Genomic DNA, 16,567 nt, shown 5'->3' on the forward strand with positions numbered 1-16,567 from the left:
ATTGATCTTTTTACAAACTCTTATAAACATAGTCAGCCGCGCGCGCATATAATAATAATAATGACAACAATAACAATTGTCTTGGCTCACAAAAGTTAAATCTGTCATGTGCTGCCATCTAGAAATTTTTCTGAACTGATTTCTATGTAACCGGCGGTTAAAATTTTAAATTTGAATGGAAGTTAGCTTGAGCGCCACCTGCGGTAGAAAAATAAACTAACCTTTATTCTGCTCTCTTCAAGTTAGTAGTAAACTAATAATTCGACAGACACGTGGTTAGAGGTTATATTGTTTAAAAAAAGTTTTAATTGTTAATAAATTAATTAATTCATTTTTTGAAAATGCAACACGACGATGTAAGTAATTTTTTTTATCTAATTAAAATTAATTTACCAGATATTTAATAATTTTTGATGACATTAAAGTTAATGAAAATTAAGTTAGTCGACATCTAAAAATTTTTAGAATTTTTTTTATAAAAAAAATTATTGTGGAAATTAATTTAGCATATATTTAATAATTTTAAAAATTTAATAACAAATAAATTATGACAAAAAAAAATTGACAAGCAGAAATTTAAAAAAATAAAAAATGCAATTTTTTGGATGAAAGTTAAGTTAGCCGACATTTAAAAATTTTTAGAATTTTTTTTTATTGAAAAAATGATTACAAAAAAATAAAAAAAAAATTTCACTTGTAAAAAACTTTAAAAACTGTAAGTGCAATTTTTTAAAAATATTTTTTTTTCTAATTTAATTTTAAAAAAAAATTTAAAATGTCGGCTAACTTTAGTATTATATTTTTTGGAACAAATTTTTTTAATAAATAAAATTAAAAAATTGTTAAATGACTTTAATCTTATAAAATTATTACAAAAAAATTAAAAACAAAAAATTAATTTTTAAACAACTTTAAAAACTATAAGTGCAATTTTTTAAAAATATTATTTAGTTCTAATTTAATAATTAAAAAAAAACTCCAAAAATTAACAATGTCGGCTAACTTTAGTATTATTTAAAGTTAGCAGTCACTAAATCATTCTTTAATTTATTTTAACAAATAAATTTTTTCAAAAAAATTATTTTTAAGAAATTGCATTTTTTATTTTTTTAAATTTCTATGTCAATTTTTTTGCCATAATTTATTTGTTAAAAAATTTTTTTAAATTATCAAATATCTGCTACATTAATTTTTGTAATAAATAAATTCAATTTTTTTTAAATAATTTCTTAGAACAAATTTGTTTGTTAAAAAAATAATAAAAAAATTAAATGACTTTTAATTTTAATTTTACTTATTATTATTAAATTATATTGATCAATATTTATATAATCATTTATTTTTTAGGTTGTTTGGAGTATAATCAACAAAACATTTTGTTCATTTAAAAGCAAGTAAGTTTTTTTTTTATAAAACTAAATTTATAGTAAATTAAATATTTAAATGATGTAATGTATTTTTTTTTTTTCAGTACAAAGACTCAAAGATTTTGTAGAAATGAGTACAACTTGACAGGTTTTTGCAGCAGGGCTTCATGCCCTCTGGCTAACAGTAGATATGCTACTGTACGAGAGGAGTCTGGTATTATTTACCTGTACATGAGAACAGCTGAAAGAATACACGAACCGAAGAATCAGTGGGAGAAAGTAAAGTTGTCGAGGAATTTTGAAAAAGCAATCCACCAGATAAATGAAAATTTGCTGTACTGGCCCGGGTTTATAAAGTCCAAGTGTAAGCAGAGATTTTTGAAAATAACTCAATATTTAATTCGTATGAGAAAATTGAAGCTGAGGAGACAGAAGAAGATTGTGCCGTTGCAGAGGAAAATTGAGAGGAGAGAAACTAGGCGAGAAGAAAAGGCGCTTATTGCTGCTAAACTTGAGACGGCTATCGAGAAAGAACTTATGGAGAGACTTAAGAGTGGAATGGTAATTATTATTATTAAAAAATTATTTTTAATACTAATGCTTTGAGATCCTTGTAATTATATAATTAATCAAAGTTGAGAGGATGTAGGATCTTAGTAAAATGCTAAGAAACTTTGTTATTTAGCGACGTTTCGTGCACTTTATTTGCACTTCTTCAGGTTATTATAGTATTTTATTTCTTGTCACAATTCATACTATGTTGATCACGATAATTCGTCACGCTTTAATTAATTGAAATGAGCACAAATTAGCTAACAACAGAAATAAATAATTTTGTTGACAACTCCAATATTTTTTTGCAGTTTAATTATTATTTTTATTTTATTAATTATTTTTAATTTTTCAGTACAATGATATTTACAACTTCCCGCAAAAAGTATTCGATAAAGCTGTCGAAGCTGTTGAAGTTGAAGGCGACAGTGAAGCTGAAGCTGAAGATGAAACTGACGCTGAGGTTTGTTTTTTTTTTTTTAATTTAAAATGTTTACTAAGTATAATTATATATAATTAATATTTTTAATTTAATAAAAAAATAGGAAGAAACAGAAATTGAAAAGGAGCTTGAACAAGAATTGGAAGCTGATGATATGGAGATGGAAGAAAATGGTGACTTGTTTGTTGAAGCAGATAGTGATGACGACGATGATGATGATGATGATTATGATTATGAAGAGGTAAGATTAATTTAATTAATCTATAGATAACTATTTAGGCTGCATTTGAAAATGCTCTATCTCTAGATATATAATTAAGAAATTACCTTTTTTTCTTGTGAAATATTTAAATTTTTAAAGATATAAGCTCATCTTGATGTTACACTCTTCGAGACCTTTCATTTGAGTACCCACATCAATTTTTCATATATTTATATGTTATATATATATGTATATATGAAAAATATATCAAAAATTGATGTGGGTACTCAAATGAAAGCTCTTGATGAGTGTAACATCAGGATGAGCTTATATTTTGAAAAATGTCAATAATTAAGAAATGACCTTTTATCTTGTAAAATATTGACATTTTTAAAGATATAAGCTCATCCCGATGTCACATTCATCAAGACCTTTCATTTGAGTACCCACATCAATTTTTTTTTATATATTTTATATATTCATATATATTATATATATGTATATATGAAAAATATATAAAAATGCATGTGGGTACTCAAATGAAAGCTCTTGATGAGTGTAACATCAGGATGAGCTTATATCTTGAAAAATGTCAATAATTAAGAAATGACCTTGTATCTTGTGAAATATTGACATTTTTAAAGATATAAGCTCATCCCGATGTCACATTCATCAAGACCTTTCATTTGAGTACCCACATCAATTTTTCATATATTTTATATATTTATATATATTATATATATGAATATATGAAAAATATATAAAAATGCATGTGGGTACTCAAATGAAAGCTCTTGATGAGTGTAACATCAGGATGAGCTTATATCTTTAAAAACGTCAATATTTAAGAAAGTACAGTGCAATTTAACAAAAATCATTATTTAATAAAGCAAAATTTTATTTATTTATAAATCACAAATCACGGCAGTCACATAGTGACTGCAAGGTTGCTAGTTTATTATTAAATATAATAATGAGATATTAATAAATAAATTATTTTTATAGGAAAGTGACGGAGAATCAGGACAGGTAGAACAAGTAGAGCTTTCCGACGACTTTGAGTCCGACGCAAGTGACATCGAGGACGCAACTCTTCCCTCGACGAGTAAGAAGCCTAAATTGTCCAAACAAAAGAAAGACAAGTCCAAGAAACCGAAACGACCGCGTGTAGAAATTGAATATGAAATAGAAGACGAGCCACGACAAAGATTACGCGCTTAATTTTTGTCACTTAGTTATGAAAATATATAATAATAATATTTTTTACTCTAAAAATACCAAACTTGTTAATTTTTTTACTCCTACATACTCTCAAACTTCCAATTTATTAATTTAATTATTTTTCTTTAAATAGAAAACTTCACACTAGTGATTCATTTTTTTATATTTTTCAAGAAATAAACAAAGTTAAATATATATTAATATTTCCGAGATAAATTAGGCATGAAACGACGTGAAAAATCAACGGACGACGAAGATGAGTCGGAAGTCGACGAGGAATCCGAGAGCGAAGAATCTGAGGCCTCTTACAAGAAATATTACTTTCTGGGAATCCCGGTTTATAAATTATCCTACAAGCGGCTGCCGAAGAAATGTTTGCGGGTCTCTTTTTTCACTATCAACGCCGCGGTCTTTGTAACAATAATTATTATTTATTTAATCAATGAAATATCTCTTGATATAATCTAAAAAATGAGTAATTTATTGTTAAAGTTGGCAGGAATATCCGCGGTTGTTATCTCAATGTGGATGTTAGCAGACAGTAAGTTAATGTTGCGTCTAACCGCTCAAAAATTGTTCGTGACAATTCTTCTGATAATTGGAGCGCTATCGGCCATCTTGGCGCTCGTCGGAATTATAGCGTTTACGAAAAAGAAGAGAAAATTTATAACTATTGTAAGTTATTTTTTATTTAATTTAATAATTTTAATAAATTCTATTAATTTTTAGTACATTGTATGCCATTCATTGTCCTTGTGCGTCATTTTTATCTGCTCAGTAATGAGCACGTCAGTTTTCGAACGCATTACTACAAAAATTCGCGAAGAAATGACCGCGACTATTATTAAATATCATTCTTTAGATTGGGTCACCGAGGCTTGGGATAATACTCAGCAATATGTAAATAATTACATTAATTTTTAATTAAATTATTTTTTTAATTAAATAATTTTTTGAATTAATAATCACAGTTAAAGTGCTGTGGAATAAAATCTTACAAAGACTGGGGAGAATATATGATGGAAATTCCTCAAAGTTGCTGTTCTAAATTAATGGAACGAGTAATTAATTTAGATTTTATTAATTTTTATTATACTTTATAAGTATAATTATTTAATAATTTATTTTTAGTGTCTTCAAATGTCTCCAGACGTGGCGTATAAATCAGGTTGCTTGAAAAATGCTTACCTGATGTTGAAATCAAATGTTGATACCGTGACAATAGCGATACTTTTTATTTCATTTACTACGGTAATAATTAAGCAGATATTTAATTAATTTTTTTAACAAATAAATTATAAAAAACAAAAATTGCCAAAGAAATTATAAAAAATAAAAAATTCAGTTTGTTAAAAAAAATTAAAAAATACGGTAACAATAAAGCAGATATTAAATTTTAATAATTTTTTTTAACAAATAAATAATAAAAAAAAAAATTGACATGAAAAAATTAAAAATGCAATTTTCTTTTAATTAATTTTAGGAAGAAATTTGTTTGTTAGAAAAAAATTAAAAAGTACGGTAATAATAAAGCAGATATTAAATTAAAAAAATTTTTTTTAACAAATAAATTATGACAAAAAAAAAATTGACCTGAAGAAATTATAAAAAATTAAAAATGCAATTTTTTTTAAATTATTTTCTGGAAAAAATTTGTTTGTTAAAAAAATTAAAAAATTATTTATTTGCTAACTTTAATGTCATACTAAATAATTAAAAATTAAAATTAAAATATTTAAAATAATTTCAGGGGATTAGTTTATTTTTGGCGGTAGGATTAAAGAAGAAATTAAAAGCACGGATGGATTATTGACAACAATTAAAATACAAATGAACTTAAAAACGGTTTTCCCTTTTTTTATTATCATATATAGATCATATATTTTTTCAAAACACTTAATATATCGCACTTATAATAATAATAATAATTAATCATATTAATAATAATAATTAATAATTAATAATCAATAGTATAAATTATTGGACATTTAGCATTTAATGTCACAACTGGCAGATTTTGCTTAAAGTATTTTTCCGAGCATTATAGTTTTTAAATAATTTATTTTTAAAATAAATTTTACTCTCGCCCGGACTCGCGACATTAGTACATAAATTTTAATATTTTTTTTAATTACTGTTTTTGAGAAATTTTAAAGATTTCGTTCAATAAATTTAAAAGAGTTACAATTAACTCTGTGTTTCGTATATAAATATTAAATATTGACAATCGATCAAGTGCTTTTTATCGTATTTTGAACACGTTATTAATAATAATTATTATTTATATTTTATTATTATTTTATCTGATTTTTTTATTTTTAATGTAGATATTGTTTGTGAGATAGGATAATAAGTTTATTTATTTTTTTTTTATTTATTGGGCTCTTGTTCAAATCAGGCAGATCATCCAATTACAGATATATTTATATTTATATTTATATATAGATTTATATTTATATTTATAATATATTATTGTAATTATACCATAGCAAACATCGTGACTATTTACAATAAATACAGTCGGTTATTATTATTATATTATATTTTAATATATAAATAAAATATATATTATATATATAGTTTTTTTTAGATTAGAGTTTACAGCGTGACAGTAAACGGCAAATTTTTACTCAGCGTAACTTCGATAATTTTTTTTTTTCAATTTATTTCTTCTCAATTTTCGAAGCTATTTTATTTTAATCCATTAAACCGTGCAAAAATCTACTGCAAAATTGAATTAATAATTAAAAAAAAAAAATTAATTTTTATAAATAATAAATTTATGCAATAAGCTTCCTTATTCTTAAAATCTATTTAAATTTACTCTAATCTTCTTATTTCTAAATACATTTCTTTAGATAATACAGATCTTAATCTATAAACAATACACGACACTACAGCCGAAGACTGTAGTCCGTAAAATGTATTAAATATCATTGTGGTTATTAATTTGAGTATGTTTTTAATATTATTGAAAAATAACTGTTTGTAAATTAGAAAATTTATTAATTCTAAGTTGGAAATTAGTTTATAATGTAATTTGTAAAATTAGTTAAAAATAAAAAATTATATTAATGAAATTAGCGAAATGGAAATTTTACTAAATATAAATTCAGTCATTCATAAAGTAGCGAAAAACAAAAATCTGCAGCTTTGTAAATTTAGTCAATTCTTACTGCAGAAATTTATAAAATTAATTAATTGTAAACTTTATGAATTGTAAAATAAGCCGTTTATAAATCTTTTGTAATTCTTGAACACTGATAGAAGGATTTAGTTCTATTTTTATTTTAATTAAAAAAAAAAAAAAAAAAAAATCAACTGTTATAAATTAATGAATATAACTAAATATGAATTATTGAATTATCCATTTTAAGATAATTGGTTTTTTGAGAATTAATTTAAAATTAATTAATTAATTAAAATTAATTAAAAAAATTAATTTAATAAATTAATTCAAAAAACAAAAATTTTCTAATCTAAAAATAAAATTATTTAAATGTAGAACGCTTCACGATTTTGCTTTCTATTTTTGTTTAATAAGATTTAGCATTCAAAAGTTATAAGAAGTTTAAAAATAGCTAATTTTAAAATTCGTAAAGTTTAAAATCGCATAATTTTATAAGTTTCTGCAGTAAAAATTAGTTAAATTAACGTAGCCAGAAATTTTTGTTTTTTGCTATTTTATAAATGACTAAATTTATATCTAGTGAAACTTTCATTTAGCTAATTTCATTAATATAATTTTTTATTTTCAACTAATTTTTAAAATGAAATTATCAACTAATTTTTTCAAATTTATAGTTTATAAACGTTCGAGTTTACAAAATGGCTATTTTCCAATAAACTTAAAATCATAATTGAATTAATGAACCACGATTGTAGATTAAGAAAACCTATAAAGGTATTTTTAAAAATTATAATAAATTTAAATAGATTCCAAAAATTCGGATCAATAAATTTATTATGTTTTAATTTATTATATTAACAACGCGACTAATATTTGACACATTAAAAAATATTCTAATTACTTTATACATAAAAATAATCTTGTAAGAAAACAAATAAAAATATATATATAATAATATACAATATATATGTATGTATAGAAATTTAAGCAACTGATACTTAAATTTATAGAGATATATAATTATAATTATTTCACTTTTTTTATATTTAAATAAGCAAGCACATGTATTTTTCTTCTTTTTAAGAAATACGTATTACAGTACACCGATTCGGTATTACTCGCTTTTCGCGGTCGTAAGATCAGCCTGTAGACTTTTGATAAGTCCTTTTTTTTATATAAATAATTATAATTACTTAAAATTTAATTAATAACTAGATTTATTATTAAAACATTCTCACTTATCACTTAGAACAATACATCGTACATGGACGCTATCGCTATCACTTAAAAAATATCGCTCGCCTCCATTTTATTTTTTCAGTGTTATGTCTGCGATCCATTTTGTTTAACCTCAATCTATGCCAAGCAACCACTCAACACTGGAGGATAAGCACCACGTAATTTGTAAAAAATTAATACAATATAATTAAAGTTTTTGTAATTCGGATCGCCAATTATTTATATTATATATTATTAATATTATAATTATTTAAAATAAATCACTGCAGTCTTACTCAACAAAATAATAGTAATCAAAGGTACATTTGTCAGCAAGATCTTCAACAAATATAATATTCAATCGTATACAATTTTCCATAACTTTCCATCGGTTAATTAGCCTTTGTAATGCCCTCGCAGTTTTTTAAATACCGTAAATTTTCGGTATTAATGCGTTTACCATAAATTTACCGTTATAATTTTGAAATAATACGGTATTTCTGTGGTTATTTTGGCCAGTTTTTTTTTAATACAGTTATACAGCATTTCTACCGTACTTTTTCTGCTAAATTCAGAAATAATACCATGAAATTACCGCAAAACTCTAGAACTTTTACCGTAAAAAATCTATGTATTAACTATATAATATTACTATAATTTTACAATAATAAAATCATATTTCTACGATAAAAATACCGAACATATACTGCAATTTTGCCGCGTTTATACTGATATAATTAAAGATTATACGTAACCAAATGATCCGGGTTCGAATCCCGGTCTGGACTAAAAAAAATAATATTAATAATAATAATAGAGAAATTATTTTATTAACCTCTTAAAAATTATTCATGATAATTTATATTATAAAAAAAAATTTTAAGCTATTGAAAAATATTAGTACACTGATAGCCACCTTAACTCAAACTTTTATTCAATCTACTGCCGAAATTTGTAGCCAACTTGATGAAAAATTGAAAAAAGTTTTAAACCAAACGTTTTTACTTAAGTTGTCTACAAGTTACACTGCAATTTGACGTCAAGACTTGCAGTACAAGTATTTTATTCAATTTGTAGTAAAATTGTAGTACAATTTAACCAAAAGTTCGGTGTTAACTTGTATTCAAATTGGGGCTGTAGATTTTAGTCAATTTGTGTACAAACTGTTGTGCTGTAAAAATTTACGGCAAACTTGATGTCAAGTTAACTGTAACTGCTGAAATCCAACTACTTTTAATTAAGGCGTGGCTATCAGGGTAAACCAGCATATTTTTGGTATTTTACCGGTAATAGAAAGTAGGGATCTTCTTTTCCGGTTTTTTGTTGCAATAGTGTCGCAGATATACAGTAAAAATATACGGTTCAAATGCTGTTAATATACCGTAATTTTTCTATTGTATTGCCGTAAATATTCTGAATTTATTTCGTAATAATTCGGCAAAAAAACTGGCTAAAATAGCTGAAGTATTACGGTAAAAATACAGCATTTATATCGTATAAATACCGAATCTTTGCGGTATTTCCAAAACCGTGAGGGTGTTTAGCTAATTTTATTGACTAGGATATCCACGCGGTTGATAAATCTCATCGACAAATAGTACTTTAATTATAATTATCGGTAAGTCGCGTTATTAAAACGCAAAGCTATCGCACAGAAGCTATAACGGCCGTAACATGATATAGTTTGCCGGCAACTGTACGATTATTCGTCACAAAAGTTTATTTCTTCACACCATTATTATTAATTCTATAAATAAATTATTATTATATTAACCACAATCACCCACATACTCAACCTAACTCTCTACGGCTTAATAATTATTTATAATTAATCGATTAATTGTTTTGGCATCTGTGAAATACACAAATAGACTTTGGTACAAAACATTTTGATAGTTGATGTGCATTCTGCATTTAATTCTTAATAATTAATCATTAAATTACTATATTATTTAGCATAATCCATCAAGTCGCCAATATTTGCAAACAGTTGAGGTTCCTCTCCTCCTGCGTCGCTTTTTACTCGACGAGTCTGTTATCTTCTTGACGAATCTAATATTATAAGGATCCTCCGCTAACTCTGGGTACAATTGTGCGTCATGAATGTACTCTCCATCATAATTAGAAGCGGATCCATCCTTCAAAATCTCATCTTGCTCCGTAACCATCCACTCAATGGAGGTCGGAGTGTTAACCTTCAGCGCTTCGCGCTCTCTGTGCCAAGCTTTGCGTATCGCAGTCATCTTCGCGTGATGAAGAAGTCTTTGCTTTTCTTTCTCAGCTGTAGTTCCGTATCGCAAGTTAACAACATAACTAGCGCCGTGAATTTTAACGTCGACAGTGCTGCCACTTCCATTTTCATTTTCATGAAAAGTTACATTAACTTTCCCGCCAAGACGCTTCAATTGTCCGCGGTCGTCATTAGACTTCCATGTTTCTTCTTTGACAAAGTAAAACGCGTCCTGTTGCGCGCTGTGTACCACAAAACTGAACGGCAAGAAGTAAGATCGGTTGAACACTGTCGTAAAAACGTCCCTGTAAATTTGGTTGGCAGCCGGTACAGAAGAAACAACTGCTTTACCATCAGCTGTTCGTGAAACGAGAATCCCTTGGCCGAATGGCGGATCTGAAGCCGCGCCTAACCTCGAAGGAATTAGCTCACTTGGGTCTTTCTTCAGCGCAGACCTAGGTGGCGCTAGTAAAGACGCCGCGTCGCCGGAATGACGTTGAGCAATGTGCGCTAAGAATCCTGATTGGACACCCAGGTTACGGGTCTTCTTTTTACCGCCGAATATCAAAGCTTGGGGGTTCAGGGAAGGTGGAACTTGGTCGTCGGGCAATTGTTCCGGGAACAGCTGTGGCGCCAGGCTCTTCAGGTCGTAGCCCAGTAAGTTTAGCCATGATATGTGATCTGTAATTTATTAAAATAATTTAAAATTGAGAAGTAATTAAATTACTTTGTAGATTCTCAGCCATGTTTTACGAAATATTAGACATCAAATAAGGTAAAAGACCCAGTCATTGACACTGGCCTAGTTGTTTGACACTTGCAATTTTATTCTAATTAAAAAAATTATATGTTCTCAAAAAACCAATTTTCTTAAAATTTATAATTAAAAAATTATATTTATTAATTTATTAGTTGATTTTTTTCTTTTTTAATTAGAATAAAATTACAAGTGTCAATAACTAGGCCAGTGTCAATAACTGGGTCTTTTACCTTATTATATTTTTCTTATCTTTGAAATTTTTTATAATTTTTTCTTTCAAATTTAATTAAAAAAAATTTTTTTTTTTTAATTTTTAAAATTTATCTTCTCTTTGCAGATGCTATGTATGGTATAAAATCATTAATTCTAAACATTCTATAGATAAAAATGTAACATATTGTTGTAAATTGCCGAGGGCGTTACTTTACAAATAAATAAATAAATCTTGGTAACGTGGACAGTAACAATATGTTAAATTAAAAAAAAAATCCAACGTTTCGTTGGCTTTATTTCCAACTTCTTCTGGCATACTGTAAGAAAATACAATTATAAACAATTACATAAGATAAGACATACTTGAAAAAAATTATTTATACAGAAAGAGATAAAAATATCAATAAAAACATTACTTTTAAGGTTATCCTTGAAGCACAACTTTTGTAATAAATACTACGTCAAAAAATAATACTTTGTTAAGATTAAACTGATTTATTGTATGTGTGCAATTGTTTAAATTTCTCATCACTTAAATTTTTGTCAAGTATGTTTCATGTAATTGTTTATAATTGTATTGCAATAAAAACTTTATTGTTATTTTATTGTTGTAATTAAAATTTTATTAATTTTCAGGTTAATTTAAGAAACTAACCTGTCGGTTGGTTCCGTTCTCGCGCATGTCTAACGTCGATTGGATCATTGCCATTGAACCTGTATAAATGAAGGTGAGTTGGTGTCGCTACTCGCTCGAGAACGTTTTCCCACAGTGGCGACATCCATTGGCCGATCAGCGGATCATAAACTTTGCCGTTCGGCATGTGGACCAGCGAAGTAACCTACCAAACAAACACAATTTTGATTAACAATTACAATTGTGAACAAAAGTAAGTAAATAAATATTAAATTAATAGCAAACCTTATCCAAAAGCCCTCCACAATAGTCGACCGGCAAATAAAGATAAGGATTAGAATCGTAAACAATATGCCCATACGGAGATCTCATAAGCTCTCTAATCCCCTCGCCGTACTGATTAAAAATCATAATAGGCGTACCACATTGATCGGTAGCAATATAATATTTATGCCGATATATTTGAGCGTAAATCAAATGACCACGATCATCATAAATAAGCGACATAACTTTTCCGTCCCGAGGGCTGTAAATCTGGCTGACTTCATGGGGGCGCTTTTGATTGTTATAAAAGAACTGGGTGACATTGCCGTAATTATCTTTTCGTGTGGCCAATCTGTCCAGATGGTCGTAGTAATACCTTACATCAAATCTACCCTTTTTGGTGGCTCTTATCAAGAGTCCCTTGGCGTTGTAATTGAACCTTTCTTCCCTAGCGTTTTGGATAACCTGTCCCCGATTGTCATACTTATACAACCCGTCGCCAAATTTAACAATTCTATCCAAATTATTGTACTCCATGGGGATGGTGTTGCCCCGGTAGGTCAGCGAGAGCATGTTTCCATTGCCGTCATAACGGAAGCCCCAAGGCTCTTGAGCGTCGATGCCCGTCAGCTGGCCATCAGAGTCCCAAGTGTAATTTTTGACGTTAGTATAAGTATTGACGCCGACATTGCTGGTGTCTGTCCGCGTTTGGTTGATCCTGCCCTTGGAATCATGGGTGAACTCCATCCTGAAGACAACCAGCCCATGAATAGTGACCTTCACCTGAGTCTCCAGGAAGTATTTGTCCGTAACGCGGGAAAATACAGCAGTACCGTCGTAAACAATCGTTTCATTGGCCGCCGGTCGAGTGACCTTGAACTGGCCGATCTGCTCAAGCGCTCCGGTCTTGGGGCTGTACGCCATTGTGTGAGCTGGCAAAGTCTGCCCACCAATTCTGCCCTGGACCGCAATCAGCCGGTAGTTTGCGTCATAATCGAATGTAAACTTGGCGTTGCTTAGTCCTGTTTTGGCTTCAAAGTCAATTCGTTCTTCAATTAGCAGCCCTGCGCTGTACTGGTAGTCCCAGCGATACTCCACGTCCTTTTCCGTGTGGATAACTTCAGAAGGAAGCCCGCTTTCGGTGTAGCGGATCTCGCTTTTACCATCCCCGTGGACTATCTCCGATAATTGGCCCCAGGGATGGTAGCGGTAGACAATTCTCGCGCCGTCGCCCGGAAAAACAGTCTGCAGGAGGTTACCCTCGTGGCTGTAGTGCTGCAAGTACGACCGGGTGCTTCCAGGAGGCGTGTAGGTCACTCTCAAGAATCCCAGAGAAGCCTGGCAGGAGAACGAGTGCTGAGTTCCCGATGGCAAAGTAATATGCCTGAGTCCTCCATTTTCGTCGTACTCTAATGAAAATTCTCTGTTGCTTGCTAGAGTTATTTTGCTGAGCCCGTTGAAGTTGTTGTAGGAGTAGCGCTTGGTTCCGTCTTGAGAATTGGTCACCTCGGACAATTGACCGCGTCTATCGTAATTGTAAGACTCATTAGAAGCGCCCCATTGCCAGGTTTGAATTCGGTTGAACCTGTCGTAGGTAATATTGAGACAGTGGCCGTATTGGGGCTGCCAACTGAGCGGCAAGCCCGCTAAATCAAAGGTGACGTTCAACAATGGGTTAGACGGGTTAACGTAGAAGGTTTCACGTCTGAGTAACTGCTCAAATTTAACGCCGATTACTCGAGACTCATTGACCCATATTTCGCGATTCAAAGTCTGCTGTGGATGACTTACATCTCCTACTAGATTATACGTTGTTGTCATAGTATTTATTAATTCACCGAGTGTAAGCACCTGGTAGCTCCACATAGGAAGCATTTCGGCTTCAACGGGCAGAGCAGCCTCCAGCAGCGGGTGCTTTGTTGTTGCTGCTGTGAGTATACGCCCGCCGCTAGGCAGAATAACTTCAAGACTATTATTGTTAGGGAAAGAGGTTGCCCGGTGGACCTTTGCCGCGTCTGTTATCGTCAATAAATTCGAGCGGTCTTTGTGCATTTTAAACTCAATAACACGGTTCTTATTTGTCTTGGCTAAAGCCTGCAAGGGAGCCTCTACCTTAACGGAAAGAGCTTCATTATCTGCTAACCCTGACGTTAGTTTAATATTCTCACCTGTCGGAAGAATTATGTTAGCTACTCGCCCCAGTGTGTCGTAATTGTAAACATAAGTTTCACCACCTCCACATCGGCTGGTCAACAATCCAGTTTCGCTGTCGTAGTCCAGCGAAATTTCTGACCTTCCAGTTTCCGTCAGCTTCACCAAGAAGCCTATTCCAGATATCTTCAGCTCGGATTTGTGGTCCTGGGTGTTTTCAATAGAACTCACCACACCGCTGTAATCTCTCAGGAAGGTGATCTTGTTTCCAGCGCTATCAGTTACCGTAGATAACTTACCAAAACTGGTGTTCTTGGAGTACAAAAATGAATACCTGGTGGTTCCAGTGGTCAGATCCTTGGTAGCGACATGCTGCCCGTATCTATTAAAGACATAGATTTCATTCGACGGAGGGTAAGGAATCTGGAACTCCCCAGGCTCGACCAAATTCGGTAAATAAGGCTTTAGCGCCAAAATATGGAGATTCCCTTGATCAGCAACATGCAGAACTCCATCCGGCGTGACTGCTAGCGCAGAAATCGCCGTAAATTTAGTATTAGAAGACAGGAGAGTCTCCGTGCTGCTGGTGTCTTCATTACAAGGACAGATGTTGAGATTCTTGGTGACATTACTGCATTCGCATTGATCACGAAGCCGTTCTTGCAATCTACCAGCGTAGTGAGACATTTTCCCGGAAGAATCAACAACTCGGATGGAATTAACCCGATGGGAGTCGCTGTCAGCAATGTAGAGCTCTCCTGAGGGACTGAAACTCACCGCCAGAACGGAGCCCAGCACTTGGTCGGACTTCTTGTAGCCCACCCCGCTGCCGTTGCCTCTGATCGTCGAGTTGATCTTCAGATCTTGAGTATTAGCGCTGCTGGTGCAGTGCAGAGGGGTTCCAGCGACGACGCGAACCTTGAGGTCGCTGGTGAGCTTAAGAACAAGTCTGTCGTCGATAAAGTGGAGCGTTCCGTCAAGAGGGCTCAGTGTCAAGCCGGTGGGCCACTGCAATTGGGCTTGGTGGGCGGGAATGGCGCCCACGCAAGGAGCGGGGGACCAGTGGTTGTGATGGCCGTGGTGTCCAACCAGCGTGTGAATGATCCCGTCGGGATCTACCGCTCTGATGTTGGTTCCGTCCGCGATGTACATTGTTTTGTCAGCTGCGATCGCGATGCCCTTGGGATGAGCCAGCTTAGCAAGTATCGCGGGACCTCCGTCGCCGCAATGGCCTTCGTCGCCTGGAATGCAGCGCTCGCCGCTTCCTACAACCGGCTCGATGTTGATGCTCGGGTCAGTGACCTCTTCCAGGGACAGGGCTCTTAAAATCCGGTGCTTCTCTGGGTCGCTGATGTAAAGATGCCCATCAGCTGGAGACACGCAGAGGTAGTACTGGTAAGCGACTTGCGTCGCGCTTAGAATGAGAACTGTGTAGACATTTCCTTTGGGAGTGATACGACGGACTAAATTAAAGTCGCCGACGTATATGCTCCCATCCGGACCGCTGGCCAGTGCCACTGGAGTTAGCAGTCGCGCGTCAATGGCCAGCCCGTCGCAGTTCTGGCAAACTAAACTGCGTTGAGATCCCGTGCCCATTACTACTTGGACAGTTCGGGGGTACTGCTTGAAGTGGAGGGTTGAGCCGTCTCCCTTCTGGAGGATACCTTCGTGGAAGTTGTAGTGGTGGTGGATGTCCAGTCCCCAGCCTCCGATATCAGAGATGTCAACGTCGAAGCCTTGGAGCGTGGCGGTCTGCGTCTCCCAGATTATCGAGGGGCAGCTGGAGTGCTGGTACCCGACGGAGACTCTCGCCTGGGCCACGCCGTACACTTTTTGCTTGTAGACGTTACGCTTGTTCCAGGCGAATGTGTGCGTTAAGTTGGGATCCGCTTCGTAGGTTTTTGTGTGGACCGAGCCTTCTATTTCTACGTGAACGTGCACGTGGGTTAGAGATACGGGAATCACTGGACCTGTCAGCTGCATTCGGACTGTCGAGAGGTATCCTGCTGCTTGGCTGCTTTGGTACATCAAGTGGACGTTGGAGCCCGGGATGGGGATGCTTTCTTGGACGATCTGGGGGTATAATTTTTTTTTTTTTTAATTTTAGATATATTAGTAAGTTTTTTAGTGAAAATATTCTATCTCTACATACATAATTAAGAAATGACCTTGAATCACGTGAA

General features: G+C 32.3%; 3 protein-coding genes across 6 annotated transcripts in view; 2 read left to right on the forward strand and 1 right to left on the reverse strand.

The window, feature by feature from the left end:
* The first annotated feature begins 243 nt into the window (after positions 1-243).
* On the forward strand, positions 244-3,838 carry LOC123271211 (protein MAK16 homolog). The gene is made up of 6 exons (XM_044737467.1): positions 244-356; positions 1,348-1,394; positions 1,472-1,928; positions 2,275-2,382; positions 2,465-2,602; positions 3,569-3,838. The coding sequence occupies exons 1-6, from the start codon at positions 342-344 to the stop codon at positions 3,782-3,784; spliced, it is 981 nt and encodes a 326-aa protein (XP_044593402.1). The 5' UTR covers positions 244-341; the 3' UTR covers positions 3,785-3,838.
* A 126-nt stretch (positions 3,839-3,964) lies between these two features.
* On the forward strand, positions 3,965-5,824 carry LOC123271368 (CD63 antigen-like). Its single transcript, XM_044737671.1, has 6 exons — positions 3,965-4,198; positions 4,277-4,459; positions 4,514-4,684; positions 4,756-4,845; positions 4,916-5,035; positions 5,535-5,824. The coding sequence occupies exons 1-6, from the start codon at positions 4,007-4,009 to the stop codon at positions 5,595-5,597; spliced, it is 819 nt and encodes a 272-aa protein (XP_044593606.1). The 5' UTR covers positions 3,965-4,006; the 3' UTR covers positions 5,598-5,824.
* Positions 5,825-8,965: 3,141 nt separating this feature from the next.
* The window catches only part of LOC123271792 (teneurin-a), a 397,455-nt gene continuing 389,853 nt past the window's right edge, over positions 8,966-16,567 (reverse strand). For all 4 annotated transcript variants that reach the window (XM_044738204.1, XM_044738203.1, XM_044738205.1 and 1 more), the window contains 3 exons: positions 12,255-16,457; positions 11,991-12,174; positions 8,966-11,043 (listed from right to left, as the gene is read on the reverse strand). In XM_044738204.1, coding sequence (XP_044594139.1) covers positions 10,085-11,043; positions 11,991-12,174; positions 12,255-16,457 — 5,346 coding nt within the window. In that variant the 3' untranslated portion in view covers positions 8,966-10,084. The remainder of the gene's footprint in view (positions 11,044-11,990; positions 12,175-12,254; positions 16,458-16,567) is intronic.

The sequence above is a fragment of the Cotesia glomerata genome, linkage group LG9, assembly GCF_020080835.1.
Source record: "Cotesia glomerata isolate CgM1 linkage group LG9, MPM_Cglom_v2.3, whole genome shotgun sequence".
Taxonomy (NCBI): Eukaryota; Metazoa; Arthropoda; class Insecta; order Hymenoptera; family Braconidae; genus Cotesia; species Cotesia glomerata.

What these genes read in the sequence shown, in the direction of transcription:
- LOC123271211 (XM_044737467.1), top strand. An exon ending in AGAGACTTAAGAGTGGAATG is followed by an intron (nt 1,929 to 2,274) that starts GTAATTATTATT and finishes TTAATTTTTCAG; the next exon opens with TACAATGATATTTACAACTT. An exon ending in ATGATTATGATTATGAAGAG is followed by an intron (nt 2,603 to 3,568) that starts GTAAGATTAATT and finishes TTATTTTTATAG; the next exon opens with GAAAGTGACGGAGAATCAGG.
- LOC123271368 (XM_044737671.1), top strand. Translation starts at nt 4,007, where the DNA reads ATGAAACGACGTGAAAAATCAACGGACGACGAAGATGAGTCGGAAGTC. An exon ending in CTATCAACGCCGCGGTCTTT is followed by an intron (nt 4,199 to 4,276) that starts GTAACAATAATT and finishes TTATTGTTAAAG; the next exon opens with TTGGCAGGAATATCCGCGGT. An exon ending in AGAGAAAATTTATAACTATT is followed by an intron (nt 4,460 to 4,513) that starts GTAAGTTATTTT and finishes ATTAATTTTTAG; the next exon opens with TACATTGTATGCCATTCATT.